The 20,312-nt window shown below is 42.6% G+C and overlaps 2 protein-coding genes across 5 annotated transcripts; one reads left to right on the forward strand and one right to left on the reverse strand.

Annotated features, from left to right (window-relative positions):
• Window positions 1-19: 19 nt before the first annotated feature.
• Window positions 20-15,713, forward strand: Cebpz (CCAAT enhancer binding protein zeta). The gene is made up of 16 exons (XM_005360776.3): window positions 20-224; window positions 1,204-2,696; window positions 3,179-3,410; window positions 4,180-4,366; window positions 6,262-6,350; window positions 8,208-8,261; window positions 8,787-8,889; window positions 8,969-9,037; window positions 10,464-10,530; window positions 11,642-11,742; window positions 12,331-12,388; window positions 12,646-12,821; window positions 13,670-13,756; window positions 14,590-14,648; window positions 14,738-14,819; window positions 15,424-15,713. Exons 1-16 carry the CDS (start codon window positions 69-71, stop codon window positions 15,558-15,560), a joined length of 3,150 nt encoding a protein of 1,049 aa, XP_005360833.1. The 5' UTR covers window positions 20-68; the 3' UTR covers window positions 15,561-15,713.
• On the reverse strand, window positions 14,308-19,747 carry LOC106144151 (protein CEBPZOS). 4 transcript variants are annotated; one of them, XM_013351356.2, is made up of 5 exons: window positions 19,661-19,747; window positions 17,056-17,171; window positions 16,282-16,326; window positions 15,599-15,683; window positions 14,308-14,537 (listed from the first exon to the last, which is right to left on the reverse strand). In XM_013351356.2, the coding sequence occupies exons 2-4, from the start codon at window positions 17,168-17,170 to the stop codon at window positions 15,601-15,603; spliced, it is 243 nt and encodes an 80-aa protein (XP_013206810.1). In that variant the 5' UTR covers window position 17,171; window positions 19,661-19,747; the 3' UTR covers window positions 14,308-14,537; window positions 15,599-15,600. The 4 variants fall into 4 exon arrangements, with proteins under 4 accessions (XP_013206810.1, XP_026641793.1, XP_026641792.1 ...); XM_026785992.1 differs by lacking the exon at window positions 19,661-19,747 and adding an exon at window positions 18,889-19,082; XM_026785991.1 differs by lacking the exons at window positions 14,308-14,537; window positions 19,661-19,747 and adding exons at window positions 14,847-15,464; window positions 18,889-19,081.
• Between the last annotated feature and the right edge of the window lie 565 nt (window positions 19,748-20,312).

Below are 20,312 nucleotides of genomic sequence, written 5' to 3' on the forward strand. Positions count from 1 at the left end.
CTGACACGGAAGTGCGTCACCGGAAAGGGACAGTGAGTTGAGGGCTGCGCTCGCGTGTTCTGCCAGCGATGTCGGCGGGCCGGGGATCTTTAGAGTTCCACGCCAAGCAGCCCTGGCGACCCAAAGCGGTGACAGAAGTTCCGGAGGAGGAAGACGAGGAAGATAGCGATGAGGCCAAGGATAGCTTCTCTCTGGAGGAGGTGTTACGCCTCGGAGGCACCAAGGTACCAGCCGCAGGCTCCGGGGAAGGGGATGCGCACGGCTGCCTGGAGTGTAGGACCCGCAGCCCAGCCTCCGACTTGTTCTGAGCGCTTCCCACGCCTTTAGCTGCTCTTCGGTAGAATAAAAGTAGCCGGATTGCATGTTTTCTCCTGGGTTTATGCCTTTTTTCCCCTCGGGACAGAGTTTCTCTGTGGCTTTGGAGCCTGTCCTGGAACTAGCTCTTGTAGACCAGGCTGGCCTCGAACTCCCAGAGATCCGCCTGCCTCTGCCTCCCGAGTGCTAGGATTAAAGGTGTGTGCCACCACCGCCCGGCCTATGCTTTCTTGACTTGTGGACGAGCTTGTTACGCCTTTCAGGTAGGAGAAAACTAACTTACTTGTCCCAACCTCGTGGACTTAACTTTGGAACGCTAGAGTATGCCTAATCCGAATCTGCCGGGTTAAAAGAGAAATGCCTTATCGGTTGGATTGAAGTTGCCAAAAGGACCTGCAAGTTTACAATAGCCTTTGAGGGAAGCGCCTTTTCGTACCTGCGCTACTCGTAAAGTGTTTTTTTTATTTATTAATGGAGGGAGTGCTGTATGTTCGGTGGTACTCGTGTATGGAAATCAAAGGACAACTTTGTGGAGTCGATTCTCCCCTTTATGTGGATTCCTGGAATCGAACTCCGGTGGCTGTTCTTGCTTGGCAAGGACTTGACCTGCTGAACCCCATGCCCTCCCACATAAACTTTTGCCTTTGCTCACCTGATACGTTACAAATGCATGTGTCATTGCAATTTTCATTGGATTTCTGTGGCTGTCAGCGTGAGCATCTTTTCTCTGAGAACCTTCTTTTCCTATAGTCTACATGTCCTCGGCACACTTTCTTGTTGGCTATCTGTGACTTTCCCAGGCAGTGGTGTATTAATCCAATTGTGATGAAGTTCTTCCTGCAGTTCTGGGTTTGTGGTATAGTTTTAACGTTTTTTCTGTTTCTGCAGCAAGATTACCTTATGCTGGCTACTTTGGACGAAAATGAGGAAGTGGTGGATGGAGGCAAAAAAGGAACAATTGACGATCTTCAGCAAGGTGAATTGGAGGCATTTATCCAAAATCTTAACTTGGCCAAATACGCAAAGTCTTTGATTGAAGAGGATGAGCCAGATGAAAAAGAAAATGATAGCAAAAAGGAAGCAAAAATACAGAAGGTAGAAAATAAAAAACAAAAAGCAATAGAAAGTAAAAATACATCAGAAAAGAAGGTGAAAAGTCAGAGTGCGCCAGAACAGCATTCTGATAGCAGTGCTATCCCTACACTCAAGAAAGATAAACAACCCGACATCTTCGAATTTCTTGAGCGGCAGACGTTGTTACTGAAGCCTGGAGGCAAGTGGTATGACATGGAGTGCAGCAACGACTGCTCTTCGGAGCCCCAGCCTCGCGATGTGGTGGCGAAATACAAAGCCCTGGCTCAGAAGCTGTATGAGCACGAAGTCAGCTTATTCAAAAATAAGACCAGTAATCAAAAGGGAGGCTCTTCCACCTGGATGAAGGCAATTGTGTCGTCAGGGACACTAGGTGACAGGATGGCGGCCATGATCCTCCTGATCCAGGATGACGCTGTGCACACGCTCCAGTTTGTAGAAACCCTCCTGGGCCTCGTGAAGAAGAAGGGCAGCAAGCAGCAGTGCCTCCAGGCTCTGGATACATTCAAGGAGCTACTCATTACAGACCTGCTGCCGGACAGTCGGAAGCTGCGGGCCTTCAGCCAGCATCCTTTGCACAGACTGGAGGAGCTGTCCAGCGGCAACAAGGACTCGAGAGATCGAAGGCTCATCCTGTGGTATTATGAACACCAGCTGAAGCAGCTAGTAGCGGAGTTCGTGCAGGTCCTAGAAACTCTAAGTCACGATTCCCTGGTCACCACTCGGACCCGGGCCCTCGTGGCTGCTCACGAGCTGCTGTGCGATAAGCCTGAGGAGGAGAAGGCTCTTCTGGTTCAGGTGGTAAACAAGCTGGGAGACCCTCAGAACAAGATCGCCACGAAAGCATCCCATCTGTTAGAGGTGTTACTGCGGAAGCATCCCAACATGAAAGGGGTCGTGTGCGGAGAAATAGAACGGCTGCTCTTTCGGTCCAATATCAGCGCCAAAGCTCAGTATTATGCGATTTGCTTTTTAAACCAAATGGTCCTCTCCCATGAAGAAAGTGAGTTGGCTAACAAATTGATAACTCTTTATTTTTGTTTCTTTCGGACTTGTATCAAGAAGAAAGACATTGAATCAAAAATGCTCAGCGCCATTCTAACAGGAGTGAACAGGGCATACCCTTATTCCCAGACGGGTGACGACAGAGTGAGGGAGCAGGTGGACACTTTATTCAAAGTGTTGCATGTTGTAAATTTCAGTACCAGTGTGCAGGCTTTAATGCTGCTTTTCCAAGTAATGAATTCTCAGCAGACGCTATCCGATCGGTATTATACAGCATTATACAGGTAAGCGCATAGCACTGTGGTCTATGAATGCGTGGAAACCTGCTGTGTGGCCCTGGCTTGCCTTGAATTTGCTGTGGAATCAGGCTAGCCTAGAACTCCATGAGAGCGGCCTGCCTCTGCCTTCCAAGAACTGATTAAAAGCAGATTGAATGAGTATCAGATTTTATTGTTTGGCTTCTGTTAACCTTTCAGGTGGGGCTCTTATCTATATAAAAACTACACAATTAGGTATAACAATTAGAGAACAGTCACAAAACAAGGGGCTCGTGACTTCTCTCCTTTGTGTTCTTTCTCTTGGGGTCATTGATTTGCATTTTATCTGAGAAGGCAGAAATAAATAGTCTCTTATTCTAACATAAGCAAGAAATGTATCCCTAACGAAGATGAGATTGTTAAAATTGGTCATGAAGTCTCTAAACTGTGACCCCTGGATGTGAAGATGATCCTATGATTGAACGTTTGACCTTGGTTTCATGTTGCAGAAAGATGTTGGATCCAGGGTTGACAACATGTTCGAAGCAAGCGATGTTTCTTAACCTCATCTACAAATCTCTGAAAGCGGACATCGTATTGCGCCGGGTGAAGGCATTTGTGAAACGATTGCTTCAGGTTACCTGCACTCAGATGCCGCCGTTCATCTGCGGGGCCCTGTATCTTGTGTCGGAGATCCTTAAAGCAAAACCAGATTTAAGAAGCCAACTGGATGATCATCCGGTATGGTTTTTACTGCTTCTTGACCCTGGGGGGGCTGGCGTGGGGGGTGCTTTTCTTTACTGATGGTAATGTCATTTCTCTGGAGAGAGTATGAGTTCTAAAACTGGATAGAGCTAGATTTCACTGCCTGGGGTATAGCTAGCTAGAAGGGCAGGTTGCTTGACTCCCCTATTTATTGCATAGTAAGCTGCACTACAATAGAAATTGCAATCATGAGGTAGTTATGGGTGATTATAAAGCAAATAGAACTTTTCAGCATGTTTCCTCAGTTATGAAATGGAAATAAAAGCCAGGCCGTGGTGGTGCACACCTTTAATCCCAGCACTCGGGAGGCAGAGGAAAATGGAGGGAGCTCTGTGAGTTCAAGTCCAGCCTGGTCTACAAGTGCTAGTTCCAGGACAGGCTCCAAAGCTACAGAGAAACCCTGTCTCAGAAAAAAGAAAGAGAGAGAGAGAGAAAGAGAGAAAAGAAAGAAAGGAAGGGAAGTAAATAGTAATAACATCTACCCCTATTATTTACAACACAGAAAACATTTGAGGGCTCAGTTCTAAACTCTGGTTCAGAATCTGACTCTCTTGTGCTGAGGAAGAAAGAATATAATCTTCCTTTTTCATTGCGAGCAGCGTTCTGACCTTGATTTTCCTTGGTTGGTGTTTTCACGCATTACCAGAATTGCCTTAAGAGAGTCTTCTCTGAGACTACATCACGTAGATGAATGCAGCTTTGCTGCAGCTCCTGTTAGTTAACAGCCCTTGATGCATTTTGTTAGGAATCCGATGAAGAAAACTTTGTTGACGTGAGAGATGACAGTGATGTAGAAAAGTTCACTGACGCAGACAAAGAAACAGCAGTTGATGCAGTGAAGGAAGTCGGAGCCGAAGACACCGGGACTGCAGGCAACACAGAAGCCGAGAAACCCAAGACCGCTTCCTGGGTGCACTTTGACAACCTGAAGGGTGAGGGGCTTTAGCTAAATGAAGGAATAAGTTTCCTTTCACCTTCATAGTTGAGCGAGTGCGTGTGCATTTGTGTGTATGTGTGTGTGAGAGAGAGAGAGAGGACATGCTGGAGGTGGAACCCATAGACTTTGGGTGTACTGAGCAAGCATTATATGACTGAACTACATTTACAACCATAAAATTTTAATAGTAGGAAATCACAGATAATTTTTATTAACAGAACTACATGATTTAAATAAATATTTGAAATCAAAGCAGATGCCTTTTAGAGCTGTGGAAATTAGGTGGACAAAACAATGAAATGCTCGATGCGCTGTGAGTCATTTCTTCTGGTTTCAAATGGGAGTTTATGCCAGTGAGGCCCCTCAGGCAGAGCACATGCAGACACCCACGCGTGGCTCACGAGAGGTTGGATTTCTGAATGGAACTGTAGTTGATCCGATCTCTGTGACCTTTCTCGATTTTTTTGTGGCCATGATATTCACCCTTTGCAGTTTCTTTAAGCAAGGTTTTGTTTTAAATGTTTTATTTCATGTGTCTGTGTGTATATGTCTATGCGCACATGCGTGCCTACTGACCAGGAAGTGAGAAGAAAGCAGTGGATACCCTGGAACTGGAATTGCAGGCAGTTGTAGGTGCTAGGAATCGAACCCAGGTCCTCTGGAAGAGCAGCCAGTGCTCTTAAGTGCTGAGCCACCTCTCAAGCCCTTTAAAGCAAGGTTTTATGATAGAAAACTTTCTGGGAAATAGAAGCCTTAGAGGGATTTCTATCTGTACATGCACACCAGAGGAAGAGAAGTCTGTTAATAGAATATTAGAGCCAAGAGAAAACTTAGAGATGCATTCTTTTTATCTGAGGCCAAAAAGAAAAACCCTAGCCTTAGACTGAAGAAAACAGTGCCAGACTCGTTTTTTTAGATTTTTTTTTTTGAGGGGTGGGGGTGGTTCATGGCTAAAGTAATTCAGCTTTAAATTTCTGTTCCAGATATATTAAAGAGATGCTGGTAGTTATCAGGAAGGATTTACCTATTTAAAGCACAAACTGTCATCTTTTATGAGGATGGAGAGCATTTGTAAGGGCTACACAATTAATAGTGTATTTCAAAAATCATGCTTAAAATGCTAATTTCTAGGGCCAGTGAGATAAACTCACCAAGGAAAAGGAAAGGCATTTGCTGCCATGTCTTATGGCCTAATTCCAATCCCTGGGACGCACTTTTTGTACTGGAAGGAGACCTGGTTTCTGAAAATTGTCTTCTGGTCTCCACATCCAGTGGCACTTGCACACTCATACACTCCCACACATCCAGTGGCACTTGCACACTCATCCACACTCCCACACGTCCAGTGGCACTTGCACACTCATCCACACTCCCACACATCCAGTGGCACTTGCACACTCATACGCACTCCCACACGTCCAGTGGCACTTGCACACTCATCCACACTCCCACACATACACACACAATAAATACAAGTAGAATGGAAAAGGAATATTTAATCTCTTTTATCTCTGGGTTTCTGCAAACATGCAAATCTATTCCAAGAAAAAGATTCCTGAATGTAGTTTAGTAGCGAGGATTTGGAAAACTGCAGCACTAAATACGCTACACTTGTCTCTGTAGGTCTTTTATTTCCATCTTACTGTTCATGACTTTGTTTTCTTAGCACTTTCTCTGGCTGCTTAAATACTACTGTGGAGATTGATCATTCTGCAGTCAGGGCCAGTATGTTACAAAGTTTAGAGACTTTGCATTTTTTTAATCTAAGATTAGATTACTGAACTACTAACAGTTTTGAAGATTGGTCTGTCTGTGAAAATGTTGGTTATAATTGTTTGTAGTGTCTTCTTCAGCTAGGAGTAAAGCTTTTCAAAAATACTTTATTCTTAGGTAGCAAGCTGTTAAAGACATACGATCCATTCAGTAGAAATCCTCTGTTCTGTGGAGCTGAAAACACAAGTCTTTGGGAGCTCAGAAAGGTAAAATAATGCCGTCTACCTTTTCATTTGTTTGTGGCACATAATCTTGCTTTCATGCCTTATAACACATTGAAACTTTTCTTGCAAGTGATAGAATTAATGTGAAATTTCACATGAACAAAATATAGTGTTGTATGTTTATTTTACAGAACATCTGATAGGCATGTAAATAAAAATGCCATACCTGGCTTACAATTAAGAGCATAGATTGTTGCATTGCACCTAATTGCTCAGTGTGACCACAGAGCCTCACACTACTCCATTGAGGCCCCGAGATCACAGCTCCTGTCCTGGTAATAACAGGGTGTCATCTTCTTTGTCAATACGCTAACTGTAGCACAGGTGATACAAACAGAAGATGGGGTGCACTGCTAGTGCCCTGATAGTTAAAGATGGTGACACCCACCTGTGTTTGTAGCCATTAAATTTCGTTATATTTTTCTCTGCTTGTACTTGGAGTATAAAAGGAGAGGGGAAAGCCAGTATCACTTGAGAATAATAAAGCAAATATTGCTTTCATTATCTTGACCTGAAATACATGCCGGTGTTCCCTGTGGATATGGCTACCCACTCCTGCTGTACACCTGAGGGTGAAGGTCAAACTGTGTCCAAGGTAGATCTTGGTCAGCTGTTCTGGTCCCTTGTAGCTGCTTCCTGATAGACTGACGGGCAAGCTGTGTACTCTGAGACACATTTGCCTGTAAATGAAGTAATTGATTTTTTTTTTTTTTGCTTCAGGCAAAACAACTAATAGTATTTGTTGTAAGTGACAGAATTCACTCTTAAAAGATGAAACGTTAGGCTTCCACAAGTAATCCCATGGGATCAAACCTCTGTGCAAAGTTTGCTGATAAAATTAGTGATTACACCAACAGTGAAATTTTGTGTAGTTTGAAGAAGCTGCCAACTCATCCAGTGTTTTTCAAATGACCAGTGTACAGTGTTGCGCATTCATATGTCGGTAAGGTCTACGTTCTTGGTAGACCAGCTAACTTAAGTAACAAATGCCCAAGGCCAGTTGGTATGGCTGATTCTACTCTGCAGTTAATTTCCCTTTCAGTATAACATCCCAGAAGGAAATCTACATGCAGGTGAAAGACTTGATAAATTCATTTTCAACCATAGATCTGTTTGAGGCTAGATTCTCTTCATATATGTTCAAATAGTATGGAATTCAGGAAAAGATTTTAAAATGCATTTTGTTCTTCTTAGTAAACACAAAAATAGTAGTTAACTATTATTTCCAAAGTGGAAATAATAGTAAAAATAGTAGTTAACTATTATTTCCAAAATGAGTTAATGCTTCTTAATTTTATAGTTTTTGTTCTGAAAAAAATACTTATTTTTCATGAACATGTTTACATAAATATCTAGTGTGTATATTATGGATTATTTCAATTTATGCATATGAGTATTTTGCTTACATGTATATAAGTCTACCTACGTGCATACCTGGTTCCCAAGGAAGTCAGAAGGAACTGGAGTTACAGGCAGTAATGAGTCACCAGCCATGTGGGTGCTGGGACCTGAACCCAGGACCTCTGCAAGAGCATCAGCACTCTGACCTGCTAAGCCATCTCTCCGGCTCCTGGATTTATTAATTTCATTGAACTATAATCATTTAAAAATTTCCTGTTGTAATTTCTAATAAAGTAAATGTAAAAATAACCCATTTAGGTGGAAGCTCTTAAAATCTCAGATTTTTAAGTGTACTTGTGATTTGGAAACCCAAATGTTTGAGAATCACTTTTTTATGTATTAGGTTAAGTTTCAGTTCCCTAAATTTTTCTCAAATAACCTGTAATTTTGCTAAATATTGACCATAGGAATAATGACATTCACATTTTTTCTTTATAGTTATCTGAGCATTTCCACCCTTCTGTGGCCCTTTTTGCTAAGACTATCCTTGAGGTGAGTCTAAAATACTCTTTAAAATATGTAAGTATTGTAGTTTTGATCATCAGTAATTGATGGCACAGTTTCCCCGACATGTAGAATCTGATATTTTCTGCCATTGTTGAGGACCAGTGACTTCTTTAATACAGAGAACAATGACAGAGAACTTCCTGCTCTGGGGGAGGGGAAATATAGCACATCAGCCACTGCAGCTACTTGCTACGAGCTGGCCCATTTGGAGAAGGTTGTTCTCCTCTGATCCCTGGCTGACTTTTTCAGTGTTTGGGTCTCATCATGCTTACATGGTCTACATTATAAATAATGCCTACAAAACTACCAGTGCATAATAGAATGTGTGTGTGTTTAGTTTTTTACTATGGTGTACGTGAGAAGACTATCTGAAGGGTTATTGTTCCTATGCACCTCGGATGTGAAGAACTGCAGCTTATGCTTTCCTGGTTTTCTTATTTGGATATGTAGCCTATTTATTTATTTCTTTTACTAGACCCATAAATTCTTCCCCATTTTCCCACCTTTCAGGGAAATTTTATTCAATATTCAGGGGACCCACTACAGGATTTCACACTCATGAGGTTCTTGGATCGATTTGTATACCGAAACCCAAAGCTACACAAAGGCAAAGGTACGCTCCAGTTAACAACTTTCGTTTAGTGAGTGAATGAATCTACAACTACATCAGACTGCTGTGATTTACATTCCAGAAAATACCGACAGTGTCGTGATGCAGCCGAAAAGGAAGCATTTTATAAAGGACGTCCGTAATCTTGCAGGTAAGCACTGAGCTGGGGCACTTGAAACCAAAAGGATACAAAAGATAGTGCAACACAAATTATATTCTTTGACTCACTTTATCATATTAAAAAGTTCAAGCATATCCAAAGTGAATGAAATTAGCAGCCCTCTGACAGCCATTCCCCAGCCTTAACAGTTACACCGTTCTGTCTTGCTCTTATCACATAGCTTTGTCAGTAATCCCGCATGTATAATTCATATCAGCTGCTGTTCAGACCATCTCAGACTCTCCTAGTACTTAGTACTGGCTGAGGAAAGCAAAAATGCACAGCTGACTTTTCCACACGGAGCGTTGTCGGTGTGGGTGGTGTCCTGTATTTGGTACTGATCTTCTCTATTCAGAGAGGACATTTCTTCACACACCACGTGTCGCCCTCATCTTGCTTAGAAATTAGGATTACCGTAGAAGTTCTAGTTATTTTCCACCAACATCTCAGAAATCTAGAAATGTTGATAGGATTACTCAGATGAAATGAGAATTGTAAGCCTAATCTTTAAATCAAGTCAGAAATTTTAGTTCTATAGAAAAAAAACTTTTATTTTTCAATTCTTTGTTAGTGTCTGAAGAATTAAGTAAAATTATGAAAAGTTCTGTTAATGATTACTTCCTGTCTTTAGAATTAGAAGCATTATTGTACTTTTCTTCTAAGACAACCAGATTATGCTATAATCCTGCCTGTGAGTGGTAGAGGCAGGAGGATCAGGAATTAGGGTCACCCTCAGTTACTACACTGAGGTTAAGGCCAGCCTGAGCTATAGAGGGCCCTGTCTCAAAAGCAAAACAAGTAGGGTTAGCAACTTCCGAACTCCTTGAAGCCTTCAGTGGCCAGGAGTACTTGCTGCTCTGGGAGAGGCCCCAGGTTTGGTTCTCAGTGCCCACACTGGGTATCTCATCTGTGACTACCTGTAGCGTCAGCTCTAGGGAGATCTAACACCTGTGCAGTCTCATGCCCATGCCCACACGCATACATATAAATAAATCTTTTCAAATAATGTCTGTTTCTCTTGAAACTTGTGCCTTGAGTACAGTTGGAGAATAATAAGAGAATACATTTTCTGCTGTGCCTATGCTCTGCCTGCTCTTCCCCCTTTTTTGTTTGTTTGTTTGTTTTGTTTTTCGAGACAAGGTTTCTCTGTGGCTTTGGAGCCTGTCCTGGATCTAGCTCTTATAGACCATACTGGCCTCAAACTCACAGAGATCCGCCTGCCTCTGCCTCCCAAGTGCTGGGATTAAAGACATGTGCCACCACCGCCCGGCTTTGCCTGTTCTTCCCTACTACACTGCTGGACCTCTTTCCACCATTGTCATCTTTTTAAGATTTCACTCTGCCAGTGTGCTAGCTATAGCCCGGGAGCTGGAGCGGCACAGGGAAATGGTCATAATAAGATGTCTTGTTTCTGCAGTGAATAGTAAAGAGTTCCTTGCAAAAGAAGAGAGCCAGATCCCAGTGGATGAAGTGTTTTTCTACAGGTAAGGTGGTACAGCATCCTTGGGGAATGTCTGAATGTTAATATGGGATACAGTGCTTTATTGATATTGGACAGTTATGAAAAGATCAGGTTATATGTCCATTTCTTTTCAAAGGAAATTTACTGATTCTACTACTCCTCAGAATCTTAGTGAAATTGGTCAGCTTGGGGATTTTAATAATGGAGTATATAAATTTGGTTTCTGAATCTGACTTTGTGAAACTTTAGGCTTTCGTTTCTTCGAAACTGTATTGCCTAAGCTGGCTTCCAACTTGTGATCCTCCTGCCTCCGTCTCCCAGACATGATTATAAACATGCTATCACACCTGGTTTCTTTTTCGTATTAAGTAGTGATTCCTTCATAGCCTTCATCTGTGAGTTTAGTACAGCAGTAACTCAGGAGATATTATCTGGACCTTGACTCTTCAGGTAGAACTGATGAAGTGCACTGTGAAGCTGTAGTGAGCTCAGAAATCACTGCTGCTGCTTTTAGTGTCTTTATCTGGTTGACTAGTTAGTTAAATTTAAATTGCTTTATAAAAAAAAAAAACTTAAGTGTGAATAATTTCACAGTGGGTGTGATGCCGTCTGGGAGATGTTGGGTTTACTGTGACATGGGTGAGCTGATGAACTGTTAGGGTTTGAGGTCACAAGGAACCACTCTATTTTCATGCTTAGACAATGAGCGTTGAGGTTATTGTTTGTGGCTTGTGGCGATAAGATTCAGGGCCTTGTTCAGGCTAGGCGACATTCTACATACACCTTTACCCTCTGATGCCACAAAGATGAGTTTGAAGAACCAGCTAGAAAAGGGCATGGCGGCTGAGAACTGTAATCACTGCACTCAGGGCAAAGGTGGCGGATAGCTGTAATTCCTGCACTCAGGGCAAAGGCAGGATTGTCTGTGCAAACCAGCTTAGGTCACATGGTGAGACCCCGTAAAGCAAATGATTAGGCTTCACATTTCAGAACTTTACAGCTATTTTGTTTAACTCAAAACACTTTTTATATTGAATACAAATTTGACTCATTTGAGTATCCAGTAACACACTTTTAGAGTTATTTGTCTTTAGTCATGAATTATGCAGATATGTAATATGCATTTTACTTAGGTATTATAAGAAAGCTGCGGTTGTTAAAGAGAAACAGAAGCACAGTACAGATGAAAACAGCATAGAAGATGTTGATGATGAAGAATTTGAAGAGATGATTGGTAATTTGTTTTTGTTGACTCAATTTATAAAAGTATTACTATTAATAAAATGTAGAACATTGGTGAACTTAGTTTTTAGAAATCATTGATCTGCAGATTATAGTGGAAGATTGAGAAATAGCATGTAGTAACTTGCTCATATTTTATTCTTGGAAAATATATTATGCTTTGAACAATATGTAAAAAAATTCTATTTGCAAGAAGAGTGTTTCCTTCCTAAGACCAAGTCTGTGATGAGACAGACTTTTTATTGTTCATAATCTCCTAATTCTGTTAGTAGCAATGGTCTGCTGCTTGATCGTTTCCATCTTTATAATCCGTAGAGCTTGAGAATTTTTAACTGAAATGGAATCAAGTGAAATGGTATCACCGTCACATCCTATGCTTAGTAAAACAGTAAACACAAAAGTTGTCTTTTTGTCATTTTAGAGATTTCATTGAGCTCCTAGGCCTGTGTGAGACACGCCAGCAGAGTGCTAATGACAGCATTCTGCTGTATGACATGCTGACTCGCCCTCGCAGTTGACGGGGTATAATGTGTATCGCTCTTGTCCTTTGTCTCATAATTTGTGTATTGTTCTCGGGCAGACACACTGGAAGACGATAACTGCTTCACGCCTGGAAAGGACGATATTGATTTTGCCAGGTAAAACTCAACCTTCTCTTTCCTGTTTTTCCAGTATTTCATAAATTATTGCTTATTACACCAGAAGACCATAGAAATTACTTGATCCATAAGGGAAATTCACCTGGGCTAGGGACTTTTATTCTGGAACTTTAGAATGCCTTGAGCAGTCTGTAATTCTTTTACATAGTTGAACAGTATATCTTAGTGTCCTGAGCACACTTTAGAAAACCCTGCCTTCCTTTACAAGTGTGGAGTTTGTTTGTTTGTTTTTCTAGCAATATGAAAAAAACGAAAGGAACTAAGGAGAACTTGGAAGATTCTGAGAGTAGTGACGATGAGGTTGGTGACCTGGATGATGATGAAGTTTCCCTGGGAAGTATGAATGATGAAGACTTTGAAATTGATGAAGATGGAGGAACATTCATGGATGTGTCAGATGATGAAATTGAAGGTAATCCAGTATACGTTTAAAAATAAATAAACTGCCGAGGGGTGGTGGCGCACACCTTTAATCCCAGTTCTTGGGAGGCAGAGGCAGGTAGATCTCTGGGGGTTCGAGGCCAGCCAGGGCTACACAGAGAAACCCTTTCTTGAAAAACAAAAATAAATAAACCACAAATTATGTAGCTTTCTTGTTAATTCCTAGACAAGTAGTTTTTTTTTAAATATAGGTTTCTATATCTAAGTAAGACACATGTCAGTGTTGTTGCTTTAACCAACAACATCTCCATAACAGTTTCAGTTGAGCTGTATTGTGGCCTCTGTTCGACATTAGTATACGGGGCTGGTGGTGGGGCTCAGTGGTAGAGTGCGTCCTAGACTGTGTGAGGTCCATTTCAGAGCCTCAGCACTCCTGAAGAAGGAAAGGAGGAGTGATGAGCTGTCTATTCATATCGTCGTATAGCACGGTGGAATGGGTGAAAAATGGAAACTACAGATGTAGGGGAGCGGCCACAGGTGTGTGTGGACTGCGGTTCCTCTTGTCCTTTCACCGCCCAATAGTGTGCCCGGCTTTGCATCTTATGGACCTCAGCAGCAAATATTTCTTAGTTACGGAAGTGTTTAGTCTTACTAATGGCCATTGAGTAAATTACGTTCTTGCAAACTACATCAGGCACTCTTAGAGACTGGAGCATCCTGTATCCTCCAGGCCCATTCTGTTGGGACTGGAGAGCTGTGAACCCACATGGAACAGACATACCAGGCCGCACTATTGTACTAGACTGTAGCATACATTGAATTGGTATTTTCCAGGCTTATTTTTAAAATGGCTTAATAGTAAACTTTCTTGGGTAACAGAATTTGATGAAGTCGACTCCAAAGCCAATACTAAAAAGAGCAAGAGAAAGAATGAAGATAATATTGACTTTGCTGGGTCGTTTCAAGGTAAGAAAATGCATTTAAATCTCTTCAAATCATAGCATCTGCCACGTGAAAAGTATTACCAGTTACTATTTTGGGAAATATATGTTTAAAAGTTGGTTTGATACCATTTAAAAGGTTTTTTTTCTTAAAGTATCAGTCCTCAGGCATCTTCCATCTTCTGTTTGAGACAAAGGTTTCTCGTAGGCTTGGGATTTCACCAGATAGGCCAGGCTAACTGCTCCAGGAGATCCTAGGCACCCGCCTGTCTCTGCCTCCTACCTCACCATCACTGAGATTACAGCCACTGCAGTAGGTTTTTACAAGACTTCTGAGATCTGGACCCTGACCGACACACTTGTAAGGCTAGTGTGCCCATTAAACCATCTCCCCAGCCACGAAAGGTGGATAAATAGTTTTTTAACATGAAAACCTGTTTCTCATATGCATCCCAGTTTTGTCTCAAGTTCCTCCCTCTCACAATAAGTATCTCCAGATGGTCTTTTCAGTCATGTTTATAGAGTCCAGTTATATGTGAGCGCTAACTGTTCTACACTTTAGCTTATAGATTAAACTATAGGTGAGTTTTATTAGATATTTTATTTTTAGTAGCATAAACAAACATTTATTGATAGCGCAATAAACATATTGTCAGTCAGCTTTTCAAGTCCAAAGAATAAGACCTGAATTATAATGTATAGTTTGCTTCACATATTACGAACTCCATCCATGTCACCTGTGGAATTTTAATCCTGAGCGTTACTGTTGGTTTCTTCTGAGGATAAATCCTGAACAGCAACCAAATCTGAAAAATAGGCACACACTTTGAATAACCTACACACAATTTTTTTTTTTAGGATCAAAGAAAAAGAAGAAAAGATTGGATGACTCCAGCCTGTTTGTCTCTGCTGAGGAGGTAGCTAACGCGATGACTAGCTGTTTACATTCTTTTCAAGTTTTCTCCTAACCTTCCTCACTGTTTCTTTTTTTTTTCTCCCTTTTAAGTTTGGGCATCTGTTGGATGAAAACATGGGATCCAAGTTTGATAATATTGGCATGAACGCCATGGCTAACAAAGACAATGCAAGTAAGTAAATTGATCCACTCCCCACCCCCCCTGTGGGGTTGGGTGTAACCCAGGCTTCCTTAAACTCACTCAGTAGCTCAGGCTGGCCTTGAGAGCTTGATTCTCCACCTTGCAAGCAATAGGATTATAAGTGTACACTACCAGGTTGCCTTGTTAGTCAAGTGTTGTAAGTGGTATTTCCCTGTAGATGTCCCTAGGTGGCAGAAAACTTGCTTGTCACATAGCAAGACATTTAAACCACACAAAAAGACTACAGACTCAAAACGTTTTTTTCTTGGAGAGTCAGTCTTTTATTTTGACTTGGCTAAAGGTTTACTCTTATATGCTTGAAGACACTTTTAAATTTCTGATGTTATTAGTTTCTATTTTTCATAAAAATAGAAAAGAAAAATCTTTTCAGTATAAGACCTCCCATACTGTTTCATTTGTCAAATTCTCATGTTAGAAAACACAGGAGAGCACCCAACAGCGGGTTTCCACAGCGGGGGAGGGGGGGGGTGGGCGAGCACAGGCCATGGCCCTAAGATGCAGTCCCGCTCGGGAGGACCGTCTGTGAGAGTCGAGCCCACGGTGACATGGACTCATCTTTCATCTCCCCTCCAAGGCTTCAAACAGCTCAAGTGGGAAGCTGAGCGTGATGATTGGCTGCACAACAGAGATGTGAAAAGCATCATCAAGAAAAAGAAAAATTTCAAAAGGAAGATGAAAATCCCTCAAAAATCCAAAAAGCAGAGGAAATGAGTGCTTCGGAGTGAATAATAAATGAAGATTCTACTCACCCTTAATTCTTGCTATCCAACCACTTTTCTTGATCTTTCTCTCTCACTCCATACATTCCAGACTGTTCCATGGATTTGTAATAAACTATAGAAACGAAATGCTGTCATGTATAAAGTCATACAAAGAGTTAAACTTATATTGAAAAACTACTTCCATAACAAGACGAAGGGGCAGCAGGGCTCCTTGTTCACAGGCAAGCCCCGAACAGCAATGAGCTGCTTGTTGGGCCACTGGGTGGATGCTTGGCTTAGGTAAGTGTGACGGTGTCCTGTCCAGCCTTAACTGTCATGAGGTAGGCATGAGCTCTTTCCACAGAGAAGCAGAGCCTGAGGAAAAGTCTTTCCTAGCAGTAGCCTTAAGCCACCCATGGTTATGTCCACCGCCATCCTAGGTCTCATTCTGGAATCTATTCTTAACCATTGAAAGGCTCCTGTCGGGTGGGGCGTATATCTCTGATGGAAGGCTTGCCCAGCATTTGTAAAGCCTGGGGTTCAACAGAAGAAGTAACGAGAATGAAGCCCAAAGCTAACTGTCCTAAGTAACTGGGTGAGTCCTTACTGTGCTCTCAGGAGGCCGCTAGTGTTGGAAACTGACCACAAAGGCATTTAGTCCAAAGTTGTAAAAGTACCACAGAATTTACAGGCTGTTTTGCACATGAATTTTTACTTGAAGAAAAACATACCTTCCAAGATGAAGGGGAATGTCTTGCTCATTGTTTGCCTGAAATCTGACATTTAAAAAAAAAAAGTCATTTTAGTAACCTATTGAGCCACAATTTAGTATATTAGTGTCTTAGAATTTTGTATTAAGGTCCCTCTGCTAATCTAAGAACTAAATCTTGTAGAATAAGATATAAAATACATTCATCTTAAAATACAGCCTTTATACTCATATTCCTTTAAAGACTAGGAACATCAGTAGCACCCTGGACACAGTGTCCTAATTAAGTACTTTGAGGACGAACAATGACTAGCTTTAAGAATAAATCACTGCACCGGGGCTGTTCCCTGCTTTAGTTGGAGAAGGAAGTAATAACACTAATCATAAAAGCCAATAACAAATTACTCCACTGTCTTCAGGAACAGCAGGGAAGACGGTTCCAGTGCTGCTGCTAATGCTGAGAAGCAGTTCTGTGGCCTAGGGTCAGTGTCACCTCTTCCTAGGATTACCAAACAAGTAAAATGCAGGCCAGGCTGCCTCCATCCGCTCACTTCTGCAGAGCCATCCCATGCTGAGCCAGAGCAGGGACACTTGTTCTACCTTCCCCAGCAAAACGCTGGCTCCTAGTCTGCAAGTCGGGTGTGAGTTGCCTACTCTACAATAACAAACACCTTGCTCTCCCAGCACCTCGCCCATTAAAATGTCTAATAGCTTCAATCTAAAAAAACATTTTGCCCAGAAATGCACCGAGCATATCGTACATACCCAGCTAGATTAACCACTGAACTGTGTTTACCTTGGCTTGAGTTCATCTTTTTAAACAAAACATAAGCTCCAAAAACACCCACAAGTTCAGCTGCTAAAACTCCTTTAAAGATCTTCCTTGCCAGCGGTTCCATGGTTCGAGTCATCCTAAAGTTAACAACATGAACTTTTAAACTTCTGTAATCACATCTATAAAGACCCCCACCCTCAGGTTCAGTGCTTTTTGTTTGGTTGGGGTTTTTTTTTTTGTTGTTGTTGTTGTTGTTGTTGGTTTTGGTTTTTTCAAGACAGGGTTTCTCTGTAGCTATGGAGCCTGACCTGGAACTCCTGTAGACCAGGCTGTCCTGGAACTCACTGAGATCTGTAGTAGGAGGCTGCTTGTTTGTTTCCCAGCAGCCCAGACTCCCAAAATAATCACTCAGAAACTATGTTAATTAAAACACTGCTTAGCCAATAGCTTAAGTGTATTGCTAGCTTAATTTAACCATTTCCATTATTTTATATTTTACCACGAGGCTCATGGTCTACCGGCAAGGTTCCAACTGGCAGCTTATATCTTTTCCCCTCTGGCAGCTACATGGCATCTTGGGACTCTGCCTTCTTTCTCCCAGCATTCAGTTTATTTTTCCCTGCCTAGCTACTCTGCCCTATTACAGGCCAAGCCCGCTTCTTTATTCATTGACTAATAAAAGCAACACATACAGAAGGACTTCCCACACCAGAGATCCGCCTGCCTCTGCTCCCTGAGTGCTGGGATTAAAGGTGTGCCCGACCACTGCCCAGCTCAATGCTTTATGTATGAAACCCAAAAGTTAGGTACATTTGGTGTAGAAATTCCTCCATACAGGTTCCAATCTCCATGCCTTAGGAATGTGATAAACCAAGAACCCAAGACAGGATAAAAAGCACAGAAATTCTGAGAAGACTTAAACCTTTTTTTGCAAAGCAAAACTGGAGGGACTAAGGCTTTTTAGTGTCTCTGATACAGAATGGGGAAGTAGGTTAGATGAACTTTTTAGCTGACCTAGGGATTAAAATGAAACCTAATAACAGGAATAGCATTGAAGGCCGTTCTGGAAACAAGAGGGAGGTTATTCTGTTAGTGAGTACACAGTTCGTGTCTTTGCTAGATGGATGTGAAACCAGACCATAAACTAATCAGGTCCTGTCCCTTAGGCACGACTCTATTGAGTGTTGGAACACTTCAACTGCACCACGCCCAAAGCATCCCTAAATCTGCACTTTGCTTCCCACTCCCCAGATTTTGATTCAGCAAGCCTAGCGTGGATACCCCAGTAATCCAGTCCTTTGAAGCCATTCCAGTTTTTATATAAGTTCCTGACCCATGAAGGGGTAGCTGAGTGGGTGGAAATGGTAAAACTACAGTAACGAATAATTCTCCCACCCCGCCCCATATGGAAAAAAATGAATCAAGAAAGGGGTGTTAGTGTTGAGCTTTTAGCAGGAGTCTCGAGTTCAATATCCAGCACTCATCGGGAAGTGTCTTTGAAGAAAGGTATACAGCAAATAGGAATTTGGCTTGCTGAATATATGAGAGTAGCCAAGTTTTTGCTCTGTTTCTCTATAACTTAAAAAAAAAAACCACTAATCTTTTTATCTCGTTCTGTATTTTCCCACTGTCTTCTGTTGTATAATAATGATGGGGTCCCTCCATCTTCTATTATCTCTCTTTCAAGATACCTAAGCGTGAAGGTAATTAATTGTAAGGATTATTAGCCTTGGACTATGTTACCAAGTGTCCCTCCTCCGATGTTCCTTTTTCAAGTTAATAATGGGATCACTCGGGGACCAAAAGACTTAAACTTTATTACCCTCATTTTAAAAACGAAGCAAATAAACTCACATATAACTGGGGGTAGGGCAGAAAGGGCAGTAATCTGCATCGTGGACAGTCATGTTCAGCACCAAGTTCTCAGAGCTGTTTTTAATGTTCCAGGGCTGAGGCGAGGAGAGAACACGGCAGATCTGCCCAGTTAGGCAGCCTCTTCCATAGCTTAATCTGAGTAAAATCTTTTTTGATTGCTAAAGAGCGATGCTAAGGTTTCAAATAGTTCAAATGTGTGTAATGCAATATTTACTTTCTTAAAAAAAAAAAAAGAACAGATGGACTTGTTACATTCCAAGGCTCATGGGGAGGGTTCCACTTAATAATAAAGTCCGTTAGTCATTGGGGCACACCTGACCAGACAAGACGGCCCAGGGAGACCAAAGACCACGGGGCCGTCTTGCACAGGCTGTAACGCAGGGGAAGCAGCCCCGTGTGTCCTCCACACTTGACCCGGGGAAGGGAAGCCGGCCGGGCGCAGGTGATGCAGCCTGGCGTGACCTCCAGGACGGACCCCGGGGGAGGGAAGCCGGCGGTCTAGCGAGCAGCGCTGCGCCCTGGGGCTGCTGCCCGGGATGGCTCCAAAAGCGAGCGCCCGGCCCTACTCTGGGTCCAGGTCCCAGCAGGCGCCGCGGCGCTCGGCGACCCGGAAACGCTCGCGCCTGCCCCGCGCCCCTGCACCAGCGGGACAGTCACGCTCGAATCCTCCCCGACCCAAGAATGTCACACAAGACCCCACGCGCCCCACGCTGGGGACCCGACAGCCCTGGACACACAGCCAGGTCCTTACCTGAGACCGGCGCACCCCGACGGCGCACGCTCACGGTCGCAGCGCCCCGCCCCCAGCTTTAGCCCCGCCCCACAGAGGATCCTGACCTGGCTACTGCACAACGTGTCTCTGGCGTAGAAGTTGTGGGAAGCTGCTCATTTTACAGGCGAGATTATCCAGCCCTCGGGCACACTCAAAAAAAAAAAAAAAAAAAAAAAAAAAAAATCAAAACCCCATCTGATCAAAAAAAAAAAAAAAAAAAAAAACAGGACACCGCCTCCAAATCTTGCACATAGATCCTCTCCCCACTCTGAACCCAAAGTGTGTCAGAAGAACCGCAACAAGCCTGGGACTGGCCAGAAATGTGGGACCCCTTAGCCAGATCCCTAAACAACCCCTCTTTACACGTAAAAGTTGCGAAGTGCTGCCTCTAGGTACTGCCCAATAGGCAAGACAACTGACCCAAGGGAAGGAGAGAGAAGAGAAAGGGAGCAGGAATACCAATGAGCGACCACACGCAGGACAAAACCTGGAATGCCAAACTAATCTGCTTTCATGAAAATGAGGTCTGATGCCAGGCTGTCCAACTTAGGAAGCTATGATGAATGCGGCCCAACAAAATCCCTCAGGGGTAAGACATCATGAGAACTTCGCGACTTTATTTTTTTTTTTT

This window comes from Microtus ochrogaster, linkage group LG3, assembly GCF_000317375.1.
Source record: "Microtus ochrogaster isolate Prairie Vole_2 linkage group LG3, MicOch1.0, whole genome shotgun sequence".
Classification (NCBI taxonomy): domain Eukaryota; kingdom Metazoa; phylum Chordata; class Mammalia; order Rodentia; family Cricetidae; genus Microtus; species Microtus ochrogaster.

What these genes read in the sequence shown, in the direction of transcription:
- LOC106144151 (XM_026785992.1), bottom strand. Translation starts at nt 18,941, where the DNA reads ATGACTGTCCACGATGCAGATTACTGCCCTTTCTGCCCTACCCCCAGT. An exon ending in TGCCCTACCCCCAGTTATAT is followed by an intron (nt 17,172 to 18,888) that starts GTGAGTTTATTT and finishes TGTTAACTTTAG; the next exon opens with GATGACTCGAACCATGGAAC. An exon ending in AAAGATGAACTCAAGCCAAG is followed by an intron (nt 16,327 to 17,055) that starts GTAAACACAGTT and finishes TTTAAATGTCAG; the next exon opens with ATTTCAGGCAAACAATGAGC.
- Cebpz (XM_005360776.3), top strand. Translation starts at nt 69, where the DNA reads ATGTCGGCGGGCCGGGGATCTTTAGAGTTCCACGCCAAGCAGCCCTGG. An exon ending in GTCTTTGGGAGCTCAGAAAG is followed by an intron (nt 6,351 to 8,207) that starts GTAAAATAATGC and finishes TTTTCTTTATAG; the next exon opens with TTATCTGAGCATTTCCACCC. An exon ending in AGAATTTGAAGAGATGATTG is followed by an intron (nt 11,743 to 12,330) that starts GTAATTTGTTTT and finishes GTTCTCGGGCAG; the next exon opens with ACACACTGGAAGACGATAAC.